At 45.3% G+C, this 17,204-nt stretch overlaps 5 protein-coding genes and 1 long non-coding RNA gene across 20 annotated transcripts in view; 2 read left to right on the forward strand and 4 right to left on the reverse strand.

Annotated features, from left to right (window-relative positions):
- Nucleotides 1-88: 88 nt before the first annotated feature.
- LOC148379599 (stathmin-like) lies at nt 89-3,327 on the reverse strand. The gene is made up of 5 exons (XM_088364632.1): nt 3,169-3,327; nt 1,756-1,796; nt 1,511-1,683; nt 1,135-1,326; nt 89-1,066 (listed from the first exon to the last, which is right to left on the reverse strand). The coding sequence occupies exons 2-5, from the start codon at nt 1,769-1,771 to the stop codon at nt 998-1,000; spliced, it is 450 nt and encodes a 149-aa protein (XP_088220758.1). The 5' UTR covers nt 1,772-1,796; nt 3,169-3,327; the 3' UTR covers nt 89-997.
- A 439-nt stretch (nt 3,328-3,766) lies between these two features.
- gmeb1 (glucocorticoid modulatory element binding protein 1) lies at nt 3,767-9,030 on the reverse strand. 3 transcript variants are annotated; one of them, XM_088364608.1, is made up of 10 exons: nt 7,720-9,030; nt 6,737-6,909; nt 6,423-6,475; nt 6,227-6,342; nt 5,966-6,069; nt 5,595-5,740; nt 5,370-5,513; nt 4,970-5,107; nt 4,685-4,807; nt 3,767-4,603 (listed from the first exon to the last, which is right to left on the reverse strand). In XM_088364608.1, exons 2-10 carry the CDS (start codon nt 6,862-6,864, stop codon nt 3,816-3,818), a joined length of 1,740 nt encoding a protein of 579 aa, XP_088220734.1. In that variant the 5' UTR covers nt 6,865-6,909; nt 7,720-9,030; the 3' UTR covers nt 3,767-3,815. The 3 variants fall into 3 exon arrangements, with proteins under 3 accessions (XP_088220734.1, XP_088220735.1, XP_088220736.1); XM_088364609.1 differs by lacking the exon at nt 7,720-9,030 and adding an exon at nt 7,007-7,713; XM_088364610.1 differs by lacking the exon at nt 7,720-9,030 and having other exon boundaries at nt 6,328-6,342; nt 6,737-6,886.
- A 157-nt stretch (nt 9,031-9,187) lies between these two features.
- Nucleotides 9,188-10,927, reverse strand: rpa3 (replication protein A3). 4 transcript variants are annotated; one of them, XM_088364638.1, is made up of 5 exons: nt 10,799-10,927; nt 10,282-10,386; nt 9,976-10,050; nt 9,465-9,576; nt 9,188-9,390 (listed from the first exon to the last, which is right to left on the reverse strand). In XM_088364638.1, exons 2-5 carry the CDS (start codon nt 10,288-10,290, stop codon nt 9,308-9,310), a joined length of 279 nt encoding a protein of 92 aa, XP_088220764.1. In that variant the 5' UTR covers nt 10,291-10,386; nt 10,799-10,927; the 3' UTR covers nt 9,188-9,307. The 4 variants fall into 4 exon arrangements, with proteins under 4 accessions (XP_088220764.1, XP_088220763.1, XP_088220762.1 ...); XM_088364637.1 differs by lacking the exon at nt 10,799-10,927 and adding an exon at nt 10,541-10,675; XM_088364636.1 differs by lacking the exon at nt 10,799-10,927 and having other exon boundaries at nt 10,282-10,614.
- Nucleotides 10,299-12,218, forward strand: umad1 (UBAP1-MVB12-associated (UMA) domain containing 1). 4 transcript variants are annotated; one of them, XM_088364628.1, is made up of 4 exons: nt 10,299-10,448; nt 10,903-11,007; nt 11,450-11,535; nt 11,633-12,218. In XM_088364628.1, the coding sequence occupies exons 1-4, from the start codon at nt 10,355-10,357 to the stop codon at nt 11,936-11,938; spliced, it is 591 nt and encodes a 196-aa protein (XP_088220754.1). In that variant the 5' UTR covers nt 10,299-10,354; the 3' UTR covers nt 11,939-12,218. The 4 variants fall into 4 exon arrangements, with proteins under 4 accessions (XP_088220754.1, XP_088220756.1, XP_088220757.1 ...); XM_088364630.1 differs by lacking the exon at nt 10,299-10,448 and adding an exon at nt 10,526-10,668; XM_088364631.1 differs by lacking the exon at nt 10,299-10,448 and adding an exon at nt 10,645-10,689.
- Nucleotides 12,219-12,365: 147 nt separating this feature from the next.
- glcci1a (glucocorticoid induced 1a) lies at nt 12,366-16,713 on the forward strand. 4 transcript variants are annotated; one of them, XM_088364611.1, is made up of 5 exons: nt 12,366-13,325; nt 14,990-15,145; nt 15,276-15,486; nt 15,637-15,757; nt 15,856-16,713. In XM_088364611.1, the coding sequence occupies exons 1-5, from the start codon at nt 12,900-12,902 to the stop codon at nt 16,136-16,138; spliced, it is 1,197 nt and encodes a 398-aa protein (XP_088220737.1). In that variant the 5' UTR covers nt 12,366-12,899; the 3' UTR covers nt 16,139-16,713. The 4 variants fall into 4 exon arrangements, with proteins under 4 accessions (XP_088220737.1, XP_088220738.1, XP_088220739.1 ...); XM_088364612.1 differs by having other exon boundaries at nt 12,366-13,316; XM_088364613.1 differs by having other exon boundaries at nt 12,366-13,316; nt 15,008-15,145.
- The window catches only part of LOC148379604 (uncharacterized), a 40,077-nt gene continuing 37,057 nt past the window's right edge, over nt 14,185-17,204 (reverse strand). For all 4 annotated transcript variants that reach the window (XR_015854853.1, XR_015854852.1, XR_015854855.1 and 1 more), the window contains one exon: nt 14,185-15,108. This is a non-coding gene — a long non-coding RNA (uncharacterized LOC148379604). The remainder of the gene's footprint in view (nt 15,109-17,204) is intronic.

Below are 17,204 nucleotides of genomic sequence, written 5' to 3' on the forward strand. Positions count from 1 at the left end.
GAGAGCGAGAGAGAGAGCGAGAGAGAGAGAGCCAGCGCCCAAGCTTGCGTTGAAAGCCAGGGAAATTAAACAGAGAATGAGGAAAATATCGGTGAAAATAGTATATTTCAAAAGTGTGAGGTTAACAGGGATTACATGCAATCTTGTTACGTGGCAACAGTCTTTTTTTAACAGTACAACTAACAGAAAATTCACTCATACAATTAAAATGTTTGAATGTATTGCTCATTAACTTTACACAAGTAATGCATTTGTTATTCATGAAACATCCGATTACATGCTTCACACAGCAATACAGTTTGAGATTAACAGCGAAATAAAGACATATCTTCAGGTGAAACAAACTACACCCATCTTTGTGAAACCATTTTTGTTGTCTTCAGAACTACTTTTTCTACCCTTGTTATTGAAACGTAAACAATCTAAACTTAAGACTTTTTCAAGACCACAAGAAATGTTAAGGTTTATGATCCCTACTGTACGCAAGCACGACTATGGGTGTCGAGATCGGTAGCCACACAAATGAAAGGGACACAAAAGCGAAGCTGCTTCATTTTACCCTAACTAGCCCAGTTTATGTCATTTTTGGAAAAAACCCTCATCATTTTCTATTTAATCTATTCATTTTGGAGAAATCATGAACTAACTAATGCCTTTAGAAATGGCCACTTTTAATGAGGACGAGCGCCACACACCCCTCCCTCCCCTCCCCTCCTCTCCTCTCCATGTTTTGCTCGATGACGTCACGCGAGGAAGCGCTCACTATTTCTCCTTTGGAAATCATTGTACAGACATCGCTTAAATGTCTCTTTCGCTTAAATTCTGATCCTTTAAGCACAAGGATGTTTTTGGTTTGAGAAAAGAAATGGCAAAAAAAAGACCAAGTGGGAAGTGCACGCAGATATAATAGCTAACATCAACAACAAGAGAAAATTCAATAGTAAAATACAAAAATGACATTTCATTCACATGATGTAGTTCAGACTTGTGATGTCATTCAGTCTTCCGAAGCATCGTTGGTTTGATTGGTTTCCTTATTTTTTCGCACTTCCTCCAATTTTTTGTCCTGTCAAGGAAAAACAACAACATTGATCATGGAGGTAAAATATCAGTTTAACAAAGCAAGAAGCTTACTTTCTCCTTGAATTTTTCATTCATTGCTGCCATCATTGCTGTGCGTTTCCCTTGGTTGGCTTCCATTTTCTGATTGAGTTTCTCCTCAGCCATCTTGCTGAAATTGTTGTTCTCTTCCATAGCTTTCTGTTGCACTTCTTTTTCATGTTCACGTTTTTCTGCTAAATGCTTCAAAACCTCAGCTTCATGGTTCTGGGGAAAAAAAGGTGGCTCTTCTCAAATTATTATTGCGATGGAACATTTTCCTTTACGAAGAGTAAACTGAACAGAACAATGGAAGATATTTGGAGGGGATAAAATCAATCAATCCTTTTTCCTTCATATCTTGCTTGGCAAACGCTATAGTACAACTAGGTGAATGAGCCGCTTCTTCTACCTTGCGTCTTTCTTCGGCAGCATCCAGCTTCCTCTGAATTTCCTCCAGTGAAACATCCTTTTTCTTTGGAGGGGCCAAGGGGAAGTCGCCTTTAGTGTCTGGGGTAGGTTCACCAAGGATAACCTCAAAGGCCTGGCCAGAGGCCCGCTTGTCCAGCTCCTTGACCTGAATATCTATAGGGGGGGTGTTTCATCAAATCAGCAAATCAAAGTCTTTCAATATTATAATGAACATGACATATTCACCTTTGGGGGCTGCCATCTTAAAAGTATGCTGGATGGTTGACCTTAAAAGGAGCAAATGTAGAAAGGAGTAAGATGGATCAGCCAGTGCTTGACTAAACAAAGCAGCCGAAATATAGCGCAATGACGACACCCAGCGGTCGTTTGCGCAATTGCAACCAACCACCGCCCATCTGCCATAACAGCACCCCCCAAAAAGACAAAAAACGCTCATGGCATCAGGAATCATTCACATTGCGTACAATTTCGTTCTATTTTGAAGTCCATGTGAAAAAGCAAATATTTCAAATGCATCTTGTGTGGATAAATGATGTAAGCTAACATTTTGTTTCCATCGATGGGAGTCAGAGGCAAAAGATAACGCGTACAAGATTACACAATAATTGCGCATTTGAGAAAGCAATTGTCTTCTCGGGGAAAGCGGGTGGGCGGTGGGGTTTCCATCATGGAGTTGATTTCAGGGCGTTTCTTGGAACGAAAATATCTTTCTTGCCGAGTTGCATGTTAACAGTATATGATTCTCAAAATAAAAATGAACATGCGCGCGCGCACACACGCACATATATATATATACACATATATATACACACATATATATATATATATATATATATGTATAGCCCATACACCCGCCGCACACATGTATATACGCGCTTCCCATTGAGTACATTCACATACACGCCCAATTTCAATGGATGCTTTAAAACGCAGACTCGTCGCTTGTCGCGAAGAGCAAACATCAGTTTGTTCTCGTGACCTCATTACAAAAGTGTCAGGCTTGACGGTTAATGTTGTGTCAATGAACCCATTTAAATACATCAATGGGTGTTATTTTCGTCGACAGTACTCCTGTTTGCCCCTCACTCGATCGGTAACAGGCATGACAATCACTATCAAACAAAGACGCCTTGACGGCAGCATCAGCAGCAGCATCATCATCATCATCAGCAGCAGCAGCAGCAGCAAACAAAGACGGACTCACAACAGTTGATAGGATAAACAAGTCGTTTGCGTTCTCGTGACCAAAGTGAATGGAACAACGTCACCGTTAATTCCGACATTGATAAATGCAGTTTGAATGTGCCCAAACTGGTCTTGATCAAGACCATAGCCAACCAATCAGGTCGCTACAAAGCGCACACAATGAGCAGCAGCAGCAGCAGCAGCAGCAGTAGCAGCCTTCCTTGCCTTGGCAAGACACCGCCCTGGCCTGCACGAACAATAACCTCGGTCGGCATTTTAGAAGTGAGCAATATGCATGCTACGTATTGCTCACTTAAAACGCTGGCTGGGATACACGACAGACAATGGATTCACAACACAAGAACAAAATGAAATCTTGCTCTTAGCAGCGCAGATAAAAGTCATTTAGGCACCATATGTCATGATCAATCCAGATGGACGCAAAATACTTACTAATGTGTCCCGCACACTAAGAAATGTTGTTTTTTTTGCACGCACGCACGCTCGCAAGCACGCCCGCACGCCCGCCCGCTTCTTGTTCACAAATCGCACCGGGTGTGCCAGTGTGATGGGACTGGCGGCGCGCACATAAATAGGCAACGTCACAACCGATGTCGTCATAGGCTGCGCAGCCATTGGTTGACTGAAGAAGTCCATTTCAACGGGATTCAAATGTGCTCAAGTGACATTCGCCGAGCTTCTTCTCGTCCTCACGTAACTCCTGATGGTAAAAACAAATGAATCTTGTTCACTTTACGACGGTCAACCAAACGTGACAGTACTGTTATGATTATTCACAGGGGGAATATTGGACAACCCTTAATGAACGATGTCCAATTGCTCTCATTGGGTCACGTTTTGCACGTTTGACTGCACCCTAATGACAGTAGCTGCAAATATTTGGGACTCAATATATATACTACATCCATGAAGCAGGCCATCGTCACAAGGTGGGCTGGCGGCTGGGGAGTGCTGAGCCAAAGAAAGAAGCGAGCATGCATGCATGCATGCAAGCAACAACACCTGAAGGAAATACAGTCGAGCCAAATGCTTTTGTACAAGCAATTTATTCCTTCCGTTTTTCTGTGACGACGAGGTGTTTACTTGGCCTGAACTTGGTTTTCTTGCACAATCTTTTCTCTTACGACCACAAGCTGTACACCGGGCCCACGTCCATGGGCATCCAACTCCAGGCTCTGAGTCCCTTGTTTGTGTGTCCCTTGCATTTGCGAGTGTGCCTCCTGCGCAACGGTGACCTCCATCCTCTGCTGAACGATACCGGCGGCCTCATCTGGACCCGACTCGGCGGCGGGCACCGGCAGCCCCGCGACTTCCTCTACTGACCGTGGCTCCATGTGGAGAAGCGCGTGTTCTCGGTCGTGCCGCAGCAAGACGGTGCCGTCGGGCACCTGCGCCGCCTCTACGGCCACTGCTTCTGCACACAGCGCTCGCTGGCTAAGGTGGAGCAGCTCCACGGGTTTGACCACTGTACTCAACTGGCTGGACTCCTGCGTGGGACTCGAATCCACCAGCGTGAGGTCGGAAGACGCGTGCAAGGTAACGCCGTCGGCTTTTCCGTCTCCGGTCAGCACGTATCGTGTGAAAAGTTGCGAGCCGGCGGGGAGCAGAGTGACAACGTTGGACGACTGGGCCAAGGAGGTGATGGGTAGGTCCGCCAGAGCCAACGGCTGGGCCAAGGAAGAGAAGGAGATGGGGGACAGAATGGTGACCTGGGCGGGCTGACGGTCGACGCTAGCAAGGGGCTTGTGCAACCGAAGCCGCTTTGTCTGGCGTTTGATGCTACTTTTGGCAGCAGGGTGCGGCGGGCATGACGGCAGAGCTTGTTTCTGTTGCTGCTTTCGCTGTTCTGCCAACTGCGACTCCAGGTCTGCGCGCAACAAATGCATCCGTTGCTCGTACACATACGTATTCCTTTTGTACACGGAATACGCGTTTCGTTGGAACTCACTGCAAAGGATTCGAAGAATTTGCGCCTGGCTGGGATGGGTCTGCTGCCGCCTCTTGGCCAGCATCTTCTTGACAGAGTTGAGCAGTCCAAACACCTGGCCAAGGTTACTCAGCGCTGCAACCTCTAGCAGGGAGGGAGGGAGGGAGGGAGGGAGGGAGGGAGGGAGGGAGGGAGGGAGGGAGGGAGGAATTGTCGTCAGAGAGAGAAAGGAGCGTGGCTTTTGCAAACACCATTCTCCGAGCGAGCGAGCGAGCGAGCGAGCGTCCTTTGCTGGGACGTCCGTACCTGTGTTCTGCAAGACCACCGACTCCTTGAGCAGCTGCAAGTTGTTCAGCAGATCCAACAGCTCAGTACTGATTTTGGTTACCACTTCACCCAGCAAACCCACATCGGCAATTCCCTTCCAGAAATTGAGCGTGTCTTCTACGCATGAGCAGACAGACCACAGTGCGTTTGAGTTTATTCACGCAATATCCAAGACATACAACATGATACAACAAACAGTATTAGTGAAAGGTCACCCCAAGCAAGCTATTTAAAGCTTTTAATAGGGGGCCTGGTTTCCCATAAGTATCAGATATTGGCCAGATACTATCCTTACATTATGGACAACATGCAGATACTATATACTAATACATTTGCGATCTTTGAAAGGCGGGCGTCCTAACCAGAAGGCCGTCGGTACCTGAGATTTCCCCAGAGTCGTGGTGGTGGTGGTGGTGGTGGTGGTGGAGCGATTCTGCCGACTTTGAGACGCAGTCCCTCGTTTCAGCCGCTCCCTCCGTCATATCGTCTCCTACTATCTTGCCGTTAGCAGAGGACTCCTGCGCTGAAAGAGCAACACAAGCCAGCACGTTCCAAAGTGTACAGGCAAAAGAGTGATCGGACGGGAGAACACATTGGTCCTCACCTTGAGCGGATGTAGAGGAGAGTCCAGTGCTGTCAGGCGGGAAGCGCGTGTTGTTGATTAACAAGTCAAACTTGGTGCTACGGCAAGTGTTTGTACACAACGTCGTGTGTTGATAGAAGTCAAGTTGGCCTGAATCCATAATCTTTCTGGAGAGAAGCAAGAAAATGAAGGAAGCTACTCATCAAGAAAAGAAGGAAAAGGAAGATGAATAAAGGAAGAACGGTGCCCATCAAGTAAGCAGAGTGGAAGCAAGCACATTGCTTTGGAATGATCCGTCTCTTTTCTTCCGCTGATCTGGAGTTAGGTGGACTGGGAGGGGGCAGCAGACGTACGTACACGTAGTGTGTCAAGACTCGACAATAACAGCCCACCTAAGCATGACTCCACCCATCCGGATTGCTCGTTTCCAGTCTTTCAGAGTGGCTTTCCCGGAAATATGTACAAACTGCTTTGGACTGATGAGCTGATTGTCAAACTAGGGAAGAGAGTGGTGGCAAGATATAAGTTGATTAGAACAAAAACACACACACACACACACACCCCCCATGACCCCCTTGTTGTTATTATTAAACACACGTTTGTGTTGCTGCAACTTGGTACCCGGGTGCAGGTTGAAATGAAATTCGACTGACCTTCACACATTTGACATTGATTCCTGGGCACACGAACTTCTTGACTAGTAACATTGCTTTACTGTCACCGCATGTTATAGGGCAGCAAATTTCAACGTCACCTTCCTCAGTCTCTTCTACAAGAACGAAAAGACGCACGTGAAGCGAGACGGCAGGCAATAAGCCAGAGTGTTTTGCATGCTTGTGATCCCCTTACCCGGATGGCCTTCATCGGTCATAACGGACACCGCAGTTTCATCACACTCTTCTCTGCAACGAAAGCACTTTGGGTTCATAATTGTGCCTTTTGAACATACCTGCCTGAAATCAATGAGAGTACCAAGAAGAAATATGGACATTCCAAAAGATTTGTTCGTGACACGTCCGGCGGTTATTATTCAAGAGAAGGTCAACCCCTTGATGTTCTTGACAGTGCTGCAGTCCCCACGGATGTAAATCCAGCTCTTGCCAACTCCAAATCGGGAGTGGCAAGTGTGATTGTGTCATTTTCAGTCAAGTTGAGTTACTCACCCTGCACTTACGGACTGGAGCTGAAGGATGACCTGGCTTTTATCGACATACTCTGCGTTCGCGTCACCATCAGTCTTCACCACGAGTACCTCCCCACTGGACATAGTTACATCTTCCGTAGCTGCCATCACGCTCGTCGTCTGTTTTGTCACTTTTCAAACAATTCCATGTTGCTAAAACAGGATCAGCAAATGGATATCAGCTATGAGCAATCTTGCAAGCATTCTCTTCCAAGGGATCATGGAAATGGTGAATTGGTTGTATACTGACTGCATGTATGGAGCGGCCATCCAATAACAATACATAACGGCGCAGATGTCGTATGTGGGGGTCTGGATCGATAATAGAGATCCTTCGGGAGCTATTACATTGCACGACGTACATACTCTTCAGTCTTCGCAGTTGAATTCGTACGTTTGATTTAGGAAGCAGAATGGCGTGCTTTTTGGCCTTGCTTGCACGCCTTTCTAAGCGTCAAAGTCTACATACACATCATGATGTTCAGTGGACGTCGTTGAGGCCCAAAATGAGAGAAAAACAGCACAGCAGCTGCGGGCACATACAACGAACGCTCTTTGACTTTATACGGGCATCGATGGAAGGAAGCCATTACGTCTGTCTGTCTGTCTGTCTATCTATCTATCACAATGGAACGGCGTAACATATTGTTTGGGACGAAGTGGAGCAGCGGGAACTTGATGACTCAATATCGCCATTCATCTTGGGCTGGAATTGTTACGTGCTCCTACGTCTCTACGAAACGTACGTCGTTTCGTAACACGGCATTTTAACGCTGCGTTCCCCCGTAAAATGACGTCTGCTCGTGCGGAACCACGCATAGCAAACAACGGCGGCGCGGCGCGGCTCGGCGGCGACGCAACAGCTACATTTCGTCAAACAACAGCCTGACATGTGCTCCTTACGCACTCAAAGGCATTCAAGACTGTGTGTTTTAAAGATCGAATTCAATTTCACTCCTTTACCGTTTGAGCGGAATTTACATCCAGAGTCTGAAGAAGCCGCGCATGCGCTGTTGACTATTCCACTTTGACTTCCTGCTTGAGAGATTGACTTGTCTGAAACATCCACCCCTCAATTTTAGCCGAATCCCAGCAAATGTCCAATTTAATCATATTGGAGCAGGCATTTATTTATACGCTGGACATCGTTTTCGGCGTTTTAGCCTCTTGCGGCTCCGATATTAGTAAGCGTATCATTCGGCTTAGTCATGTCATCGTAACCGGCCCGGCCCGCAAATTGCAAAAATGTGCGTATAATTGACGCCCGATGAAAAGCATTTGGGGCTGACGGTTGCCTTTTTCCCCACAAACCCAAAACAATCTTAAAAAACAAAACAAAACATATTTTGTCCTCGAAAAATGTGTTGTGCAATTAATTACATGTCACTTGTTTGTGTGTATGTCCTTTTGTGTGGTTTTTACTTTGTATAGACTTTTAGCCTGTATTTTTTTATTTTAGCAGATGCACTGATTAGTTGGCACTTTTAATTTCGTTGTGCATGTGACAATGACAATAAAGATCTATTCTATTCTATTACCACGAAATAAACTCAAAACAAAAAGTGTTGCCCTCTGTCCAGCATGGATTTGTCAAAATCAAGTTAATCCAAGATGTAAAAATCTCCAGTTTAAGATTGGCATTTTTTTTTTTTTTTAAAGTTTTGTCTACCAAGTACTGACTTCAAAAAGAATTTGTTAAAAACATGGCATTTCCTCACCCATTTTTGGTCTCTTATGACCCATATTCAGTTGAAGCCTATCCACGCCCCAGCCTCCGTATCAACATGCGTATTAGTTGCGTGTTGCTGACATGCCAGACTTTTGGGTGCACTAATGAGAACTATAGAGGGAAAGCTTTTCAGACTCCAAATGCGTTGCACAGCCCAAAAGGGCAAACCATGTGCTCGCCACCTGCGGGAGGGGCCAAAGGGTGCATTGTGAGCCACAGGCGCCAAGGCACCTTGGCGGTCTGATCCCCAAAACAGAGGCTGCGAAGGTCACATTTTCATAGCCTCAACTCACGGCCCGTCTCCACAGAAACCAGGCCAGATTGGAGGGCTGAAACCGGGCCAGATTGGAGGGCTGAAACCAGGCCAGATTGGAGGGCTGAAACCAGGCCAGATTGGAGGGCTGCGTGAATTTGGACAGTCTCCACGGGCCGGAAATGACGCCACGGCGTCGCCATATTGTGCGTTGAACGACGCTGCCTATTCGTTTGTGTCCGCCTGTCCAAATTCACTGCGGCTTACGTAGGCGGAGCTTCCAGTGCGGCGGAGGGCTCAGCTTTCGGATCGGCTTTGGAAGACGCAGCCTGCCAATTTGGACACAGCAAAAGTGTGTTTAAACAGCAGAGTCTTACTTTGACCTCAAATTGGAAAGTTGCTGAGTAAAAGCAGGCTTTGTGATTCAGTATGCATACAAACAGACAAACTTGCACGACGCGTGCCGGTTTATTCTGCAACATTTTCAGTGACATACATGTTTGTTTGTTTTCTTTTTATAACAAAACGAGCAAAAAAGAGAAAGGGGGGAAAAAAACCACAAAGCTTGCTTATCTACTTGCAGCCATGTCAAAAGGGTAGTGCTGGGGGAAATCGTGGATGACCTTTACAGCTTCGTTGTAAAGTTCCAGGTCTGTGGCAAACATGGGCAGAGTGTCATAACTAGTATGAACAAATCAGAGCTCATTTGACATGTTCATGACCTACCAAAGGGAATGCCCTTCTCGTCTCGGAGCATGTTAAATGTGATGGCCTTTATAGCTCCTTTGTTCGACACCATTCCAATGACTTCCACGATTCCAGACAGCTCCTCTTCAAGCTGATAGATAGATAGATAGAGATAGATAGATAGATAGATAGATAGATAGATAGATAGATAGATAGATAACCTTGTTCACTGGAAATTGTAACATACAAATGAAGCCAAACTCAGGCTTGATCCATTTATGAACTTGATTTTTTCTTGAATGAATTGAAACAAATATCCAGAATGTGCAAACATTGTGCTGTTAGTGCCAGCCTGCTGAGGCAAAAAAGAAAGGCTATACAAATGAAATGACACACTACATTGACTCACACGAACTCAATTGTATGAGAATGGTCACTGTGAATTTGGAGGCATATCTTGCTTCCACATGTCATCATTCGGATCTAAAGCGTGCTGCAACATAAATGATCAATTGGGCTGCCTTGAGATGGATTGGAATCATATACTCACAGGGTCATTTAGCTCAACACACACACTTCTTCCTTCTCCGTCTGCGACAGTGAAGCTTTTCCCGCTGTTGTGTACCTAAACAACAAACAAATATAGCACGTTAACCATGAAGTAATAGCTCGTATGGAGTGCTCGAGTCACGACTGTTACCGTCTCAACATGTCCGACAAAACAGACGGGTTTGCTAATATATTGCGTCAGCATGGATGAGTTAATTCGAGGCTTCGGAGAATCCAGCATATTAGACATCTTCACACAAAGACGCCCAACGAACGAGTGTACGGCGCCAAAATGTTGACAACTTACTTTCCTCATATCCTGTGCGCCGCGCGAGCGGGACTTTACCGACGACTCCACCAGTCTTATTCAGCGGCAAGCAATGGGATATATCATGGAACATACCCAAGGTTCCTGTACGACATATCCGCTGTCCGTTAAATATTTCATTCCGGAAGAAACATTCAGAAAGACTGGTACGTCATCTATCTTTAATATATATTTCCAAATTGAATTCGAGGATATATGTGTGTGTGTGTGTGTGGCCAGAGAGTGAACGTAAGCTCACCCGAAACGACATAGAATAACTAAACTTGATCAGGAGAGATTTATTGTAATATTACTGTGCTCACTGAAACACTGGGTAGTAAATGTAGTTTCTACCCGGAAAGGAGTAACAGAGGTCACAACAACACGGTAATTCTGAACAAATCAAAAGTGATCATTTCTTATATCTTTGTAACGACAAACGGCTCGTCATATATCATTTACTTGACGTCATTTAAATACACAACTAAAACAAGTTGATGAGTGTTGATTACGCAACTTCACCACAATGCAAGTCCGACAGACTGTAGTTTTGCTTCCAATCGACCCCTTTATAGTACTGACTGTTCTGTTTGACACGCGACTGTTAATGTACCAATCCAGGGCGTGAGGGTGAGCAGTGCACCATGTTCTCTTTCCTGGGTTTACGTAAAGATACAAAGAAGTCGACGTCAGAGAGGGATGCTGATGGAGGCTTTGTAATCATTGGTAAGAAAGATGATCTTTGTAGCCTTGAAGATCGGGTGTCAAAATCAAAGTTGGGGGAACAAAATCCCCCCACCATTTGACGTGACCTACTGCAACGAACTGTGTCTACTTCAATTGACACATTTCCATATTGGAATTTGGCTTTGGTCTGCTTCGGGGCATTTATTTACACCAAATCCTTTGTAAACAACATGGAACGTGTTTGCCTGCTACTATTCTCCGCTGATATTGTAACACTGTGTCAAGGCAAGCCAGACCAATGCTCCAGCGATTTGGTCTGAATGAATTTCAATGGACAGGGGTTGGCTCCCCAAACGATCCACGCAATCCCCGCCCAACCAAACTATAATAAAAAGAAATATTTCAGTAAATCTGAATAGGTGAATCTGCCTGCCGCTGCCGCATTGCCCACTGGATTCATGTTTAGCTTGTTCCTTTGCAGGAGAAACAGTTGAAGAGCAAAGGCGGAAGGTGCAGTCGATGAACATTGCACAACCTTCGACAAATGTTATTGTCTTGCCATCTAAGGTGAGCTTTTTCCATTCATAAATGTATGGAAAAGGTCATTTCTGCGCAATGATAGTCCGCACAATGGAATTTACAAATGGTTTCTCTTTTATAAAAGCCATCATGTCCAGCTCCAGCTCCAGCTCCAGCTCCAGCGCCAGCTCCAGCTCGCCCAGTGGAAACAATCACAACTCCTCCTCCATCACCCACGAACGTGGAAGATGGGTCCTCCTCAGTCACAGAGGCTTCTGCGATGGCCCCTGATCTCCTTGGTGACATCCCCTTCGCTTTGGCACCTCATGTTCAGGCAGTGCAGAGAGGTTTCCCTTATATTCCCGATGTACTGCTGTCCAAGGACATGAACTCTAGCCTAACGTATTTTCATTATGACTTCACTTTGGAAAAATCCATTCTACAAATTTGATCGTTTTCACCAAACCCAAATCATGTTTTTGTCTGTATTGCATTGGTTTGCTACTGTATATCCTGTTCAGAGTCATGAATGGGCTTTAGTTGATCTCAGAGTTGGACACGTGTTGTACATCCTGCACAGATTATTTGTCAATCAGACATCAAGACAATCACACTAACTGCAGTGGTTACCCATTAAGATACAGTGAGTGGTTCAGCACTTGTTCTCCCCCAATTCATCAACTTTTCACCCAATCAAATGAAGAATAAAGCTTTCCTCTTTGTTGACATTATATTTAGCACTTGCAACCTTTCTTTTTGATGCAGTGAAGTGCAAAAATGTGTCAAAAGATTTGGTTACCATACGGGATCCTACTCAACTGTCAAAATCTTTTTGTTTTCCCTCTATCTAACTACTTGAAGTCATATAAACAAATTGAAGACATACGTAGTTTGTTGAATCTATCCTCTCCGTCAACGGCAATAAGTGACAAGACGCAAACTGTGAAGAAGACACAATGACATCTTTTGGATTGAGTTGAATTGTTACTATACGTATAGGAATGATCCACACCATTGCTGCCATGGTATTTTCATTCAGGCATTTTTTTTTTTTTTTTTTAAAGCTATTCTCCTTACAAAAGCATGTAGAAAATGCCAACTAATTAATTTGCACTGCATTTTGGACGCGGAAACAATGTCAACGGTGTTAAGCAACTGTGCCTTACTGCTTTTCAGTCCAGGCTAAATATATATTTGTTATTGTTTGAAGGGGAAAGTCTTAACACTGAATTACTAACGTGCCGGATTGACTCTTCTTCTCTCCAGCCAATTTGGGTCTTGCTCATTGTATTAGTGGTAACAATGTAGTAATACAGCTCATTGATGATGAGCTGTATGAAATGTTTACTTTACCAAATGTTAAAAGTACAATCATAAAGTAGTATGGATTTCCTTCCTGCATTTGAAATGAGATGAATCTGTACTTTCTAAATTTGTCACAATCGTCTTCAAGACGGCTCGGCTTAAATAAAAGGAGCCGAGTGTGGTTCTCATCAGGCTTTTTCCTGTCTCCTGCACCGCGGTCTGGTTACAGGCTCGCTTACGCAGCAGCGCAGCGCAGCGCAGCGCAGCCGTGGGGCCATAGGAGCGAGCGTTTGTATGCGTGGAAAGCAGCCAGCCAGCCAGCGAGCGAGCGAGCCAGCCAGCCAGCCAGCCGGCCAGCCAGCCAGCCAGCCAGCGCACCCCAACTAACTGTCTCCTGCTCTGCTCTGTTAGCTGGAAACAAGGACGCTGGAGTGACCTGGTCCCGTCCCGCCAGCCCGCGTGCAGGCAGGTCGGATATCTATCTGGCTCCTTGGTTGCTTCATTGGCATTGTCAGGGTGCGAAGGTAAGCAAGGTAAAGGCGGAGGATTTTGCAGCGCAGCTATCTAGCACGGTTTCCATAGCACGGTGCTAAGCTAAATACCGCCCGCCCGCCCGCGAGCCCGTCCGTCCGTCGTTCCCTGCTCAGATGCAGCGATGCTAGTACCAATTCTCTACTCGATCGTCAAATAAGGCCATCGAAGCATAAAGCGCTAATACCAACGTGGACAATATTACGCATGACGTTGTTGGAGTCTATTCGGCTTATGTATTAGGTCAAACCATTAAACGGAACATTTATTATCCTCTTATGTCAAATGTGTGCGTTGTTTGCTTGCCAGCGTTTGTCATCATACGCCACGTTTTGTTTTGGTGAGGATTATGATGACAAGCCGAAGTAGGTCGGCGTTTTTCATCAAAATTAGTCCACTAATGCAAATGTCGAATTGTCATGCGAAATATAAACCGCTCAATTTTGCTATACAACGTCTTGGATTTGATAAGGAAGACAGACCAGTGACAATTTGACCTGAAATCATTCAAATAGTTGGGATCTGAAATTGTTCCGTTTAAGCACGATAGCTTTGGACATGTTATGATGACTACCTGCTTGCCTATTTAATTGGGTCACTCGGAATAAAAACAGTCAGCGCGCGTGCGCGTCTGGGAGGAAGGATGGAAGGACGGACGGACGGACGGATGGATGGATGAATGGATGGATGGATGAAGAGGCTGACATATAGAAGCTGTATGACAAATGTTTGTTTAATGTGTTATCCTCACGTGGGTCTCGGCTATATATATATATATATATATATATATATATATATATATATATATATATATATATATATATATATATATATATATATATATATATATATATATATATATATATATATATATATGTGTAAAACTGATATATTACATTGAATCGAGATAGAGTCAAGTACCAGTGTGGGAGTTGCCACACATTCTGACGGAAACGATCACTCGCTACATTTAGCCAATTCAATCCAATAGTAAGTTTGTCATTGCTAAATAACATTTAGTAACTCGTAATGGCTTTTAAATAAAGAGGCATAATCAATTACTGAATATTCAGTAATGAATTAAATTAGTCTGATAGACAACTTTAATTTCATCATGACCTCATTTCGATCCCTCAACGCGGCATATTGTACGTCATAGACTTGCAACTAGAGATAAAAAAAAAATGGCGCCTCCCTTAGGCGAGTAAATGCTATCTTTTGAACTTTTTTTTTAAGAATAAATATTTGGTAGGCTAATGTTTCAAAAAAAATACTGTTCGGTAAATGTACCAATTTCAGACTAAACAGGAAGTTTTGACATCTTGGGTTGACTTGCGCTTAAATGTTGCTCCATGACTGTAAACTGGAATCAAGTCCACTCTAACACATCAGATGAGGTCGTTCACTCAGTCGTTTCATGTCCCTCTAAAGTTTTTTACTGTGACACTGTTCTGACTCGGTGCAGCTACAGTCATGGCAAAGTATCCGTTCATTTTCAACACCGCCCATCGAGATTTACTAGTGAGGTCATTTCATCGAAGCATTTGGATCGGAAGCCCTCTTCCGTCCATTTCCTTGCCGTCAGAAACGAGAGAAATCTGAAGTAGAAGCGCATGACACTGTTTGCGCGCGTGTGCGTGTGCGTGTGCGTGTGTGTGTCCCTCAGTACCTTTCCATGTCCAAGTCCGCCCAGATGCCACTGTCCAACAACATAACGGTGTCAAAGCCCTCAATCTCTCGGGTGCCCAGCAGCATGGAGGGCATCAATCATGAGCTGGAGAAGGTCTTTATCAAAGACAACGGAGAGAAGGAAGAGTTAAAGGTAGCGTTGCGCTCTGTCGATCAATGTGTCATTTCATGTATTGTATTGTACTCGTAGCAAAGCACAAGACACAAATACAAGCGCAGCATTGAGGAGACTCGAAGAAAAGAATCCCCCTGATTTGTTGCAGTCTCTGGAGGTACCCGATGGCCGTCGAGCGCCCTTTCCTCCGCAGCAGCGCAGCAGCTCCAGAGGCACCGACATCCAAATTCCATCAGGGCCCGGACGGTCCAGCAGTTGCTCCAGCCTCTCGCCCTGCCCCTCACCCGCCGCCTGTCCGTCGGGATCACACGACAGCAGTCCCTTTACCGCCGAGGATTTACTCGATGATCCCGATAAAGGTTCAAAACCTTTGCTTTCGTGAGTGTAAAAGTCAGGTGGCTGTCCGGGTTGGTTGGTGTTTGTTTGTTTGTTTGTTTGGCTCTCGGGATCCATCTCAACTGCCTCGGTCTCACAATCTACTTAAACATCCTTTTCCCATGTCTTTGCAGACAGCGAAAGTAGCTCGCCCCTGCCCAAATTTGCATCTTCCCCCAAACCCAACAACACCTACATGTTCAAGCGAGAGCCGCCCGAAGGTTGCGAAAAGATTAAAGCCTTTGAGGAGATGAGGTAAGCCGAGCGATACCTGCAGATGCTTTGAATCCAAACCCGACATCGTCCCAATGGAATTTTTTTTTTTTTTTTTAATGGTTCTGACCGTCTTTCAGCTCGAGGCAGTCGGCGTCGGCCGCCCTCTTTTCCTGTCCGGACAAAAACAAAGTCAACTTCATTCCAACTGGCTCGGCATTCTGCCCCGTCAAACTCCCGCCGGTCCAGTCTCAAGAGAAGGAGGAGGAGGAGGAGGAGGAGGAGGAGGAGGACGACGACCACGACGGGACAGAGACGGCGACGACGCACGAGGCTCAAGCCTACTCGGCTGCAAATGATCCTCCCGGCCCAGCCGCCCCCTCAGCGGAGCTGCCGCAGACAGACAGTCGAGCCCTCAGCTAGTAGCGAGCAGAGCTGGTCTCTAGCTCCAGGTTTGACCTTTGTGACTGACTCTCCCAAAACACCTTCTTCTGCCATGCCACAAGAGCCTTGGTATCTGTGTGCTGACCCCTGCGAGCCCTCTCTCTCTCTTTGTCTCTCTCGCTCGCTCGCTCGCTCTGCATGATGTAGAAACTGTCTCCACCACCACCACCACCACCAAGAACCACTTTGCCACCAATATTCAGTCCTGTATTATTCTGTCCATGCTTGTGGGCAGGAAAAGAAGAAATTGTATTGTGCAGGAAACATAGGGATCAAAGTGGAAGGGATGTGTATTTTAAAATGATAGTATATTTCTTATGATTAAATTATGTATCGTGTTCTGTTTTAAACATTTGCAGAAAGAATAAGCTCTTTAAATGGAACGTGTGTGTGTGTGTGTGTGTGTGTGACTCTCAGGCACAAAAACGATGGGTAGTCGCACTGCCGTGCTACATGACCTAGAGCCCATTAAGCACCGACTGTGAAAATGATCGCTTGTCACATTTGTGATTGAAACACCAGAGAAATAAGTAAAGATCACTTCCCAGCTAGAATTGATGTCAATTTCTTACCTTAATGGCTCGGGGGGGGGGGGGGGGGGGTAAGGTGTTATTGAGCAGTGACAGAAATCTCCACAACTTAAGTGAAAAAACACCTATGGTATTGACACAAAGCTCTTTGCACTCACAGATTTCATTCCAATGGACATTGTTGCTGCACATTGCTGTAAACTAAACTGTGTATACAGTTAGAAATGAGTGTACTTTTAAAAACTCAATTATTCTTGGTTAATAGAAATTAAAGGGCGACCAGACCAAACATGACGACATTTGTAGCGGTGAAAAAGAAATGGCTACTTTGCGGTTACAACACGGTAGTCCAGCAGATGGCACTCTTGAACCGCAAAGCAATCCAAGGAGCACAATGGAGCTGCATGGAGTTCCCTCGAGTCTTGTCTGATCGAGTTTACATAGAGGGAAGGTCCTGTTGGCTGCCAGGGGTTGTCTATCCATATATTGATTTGGGCCCCTCAGTGTCTCAAATG

The sequence above is a fragment of the Syngnathus floridae genome, chromosome 21 (genome assembly GCF_059516105.1).
Source record: "Syngnathus floridae isolate MCC-2025c chromosome 21, RoL_Sflo_1.0, whole genome shotgun sequence".
NCBI lineage: Eukaryota > Metazoa > Chordata > Actinopteri > Syngnathiformes > Syngnathidae > Syngnathus > Syngnathus floridae.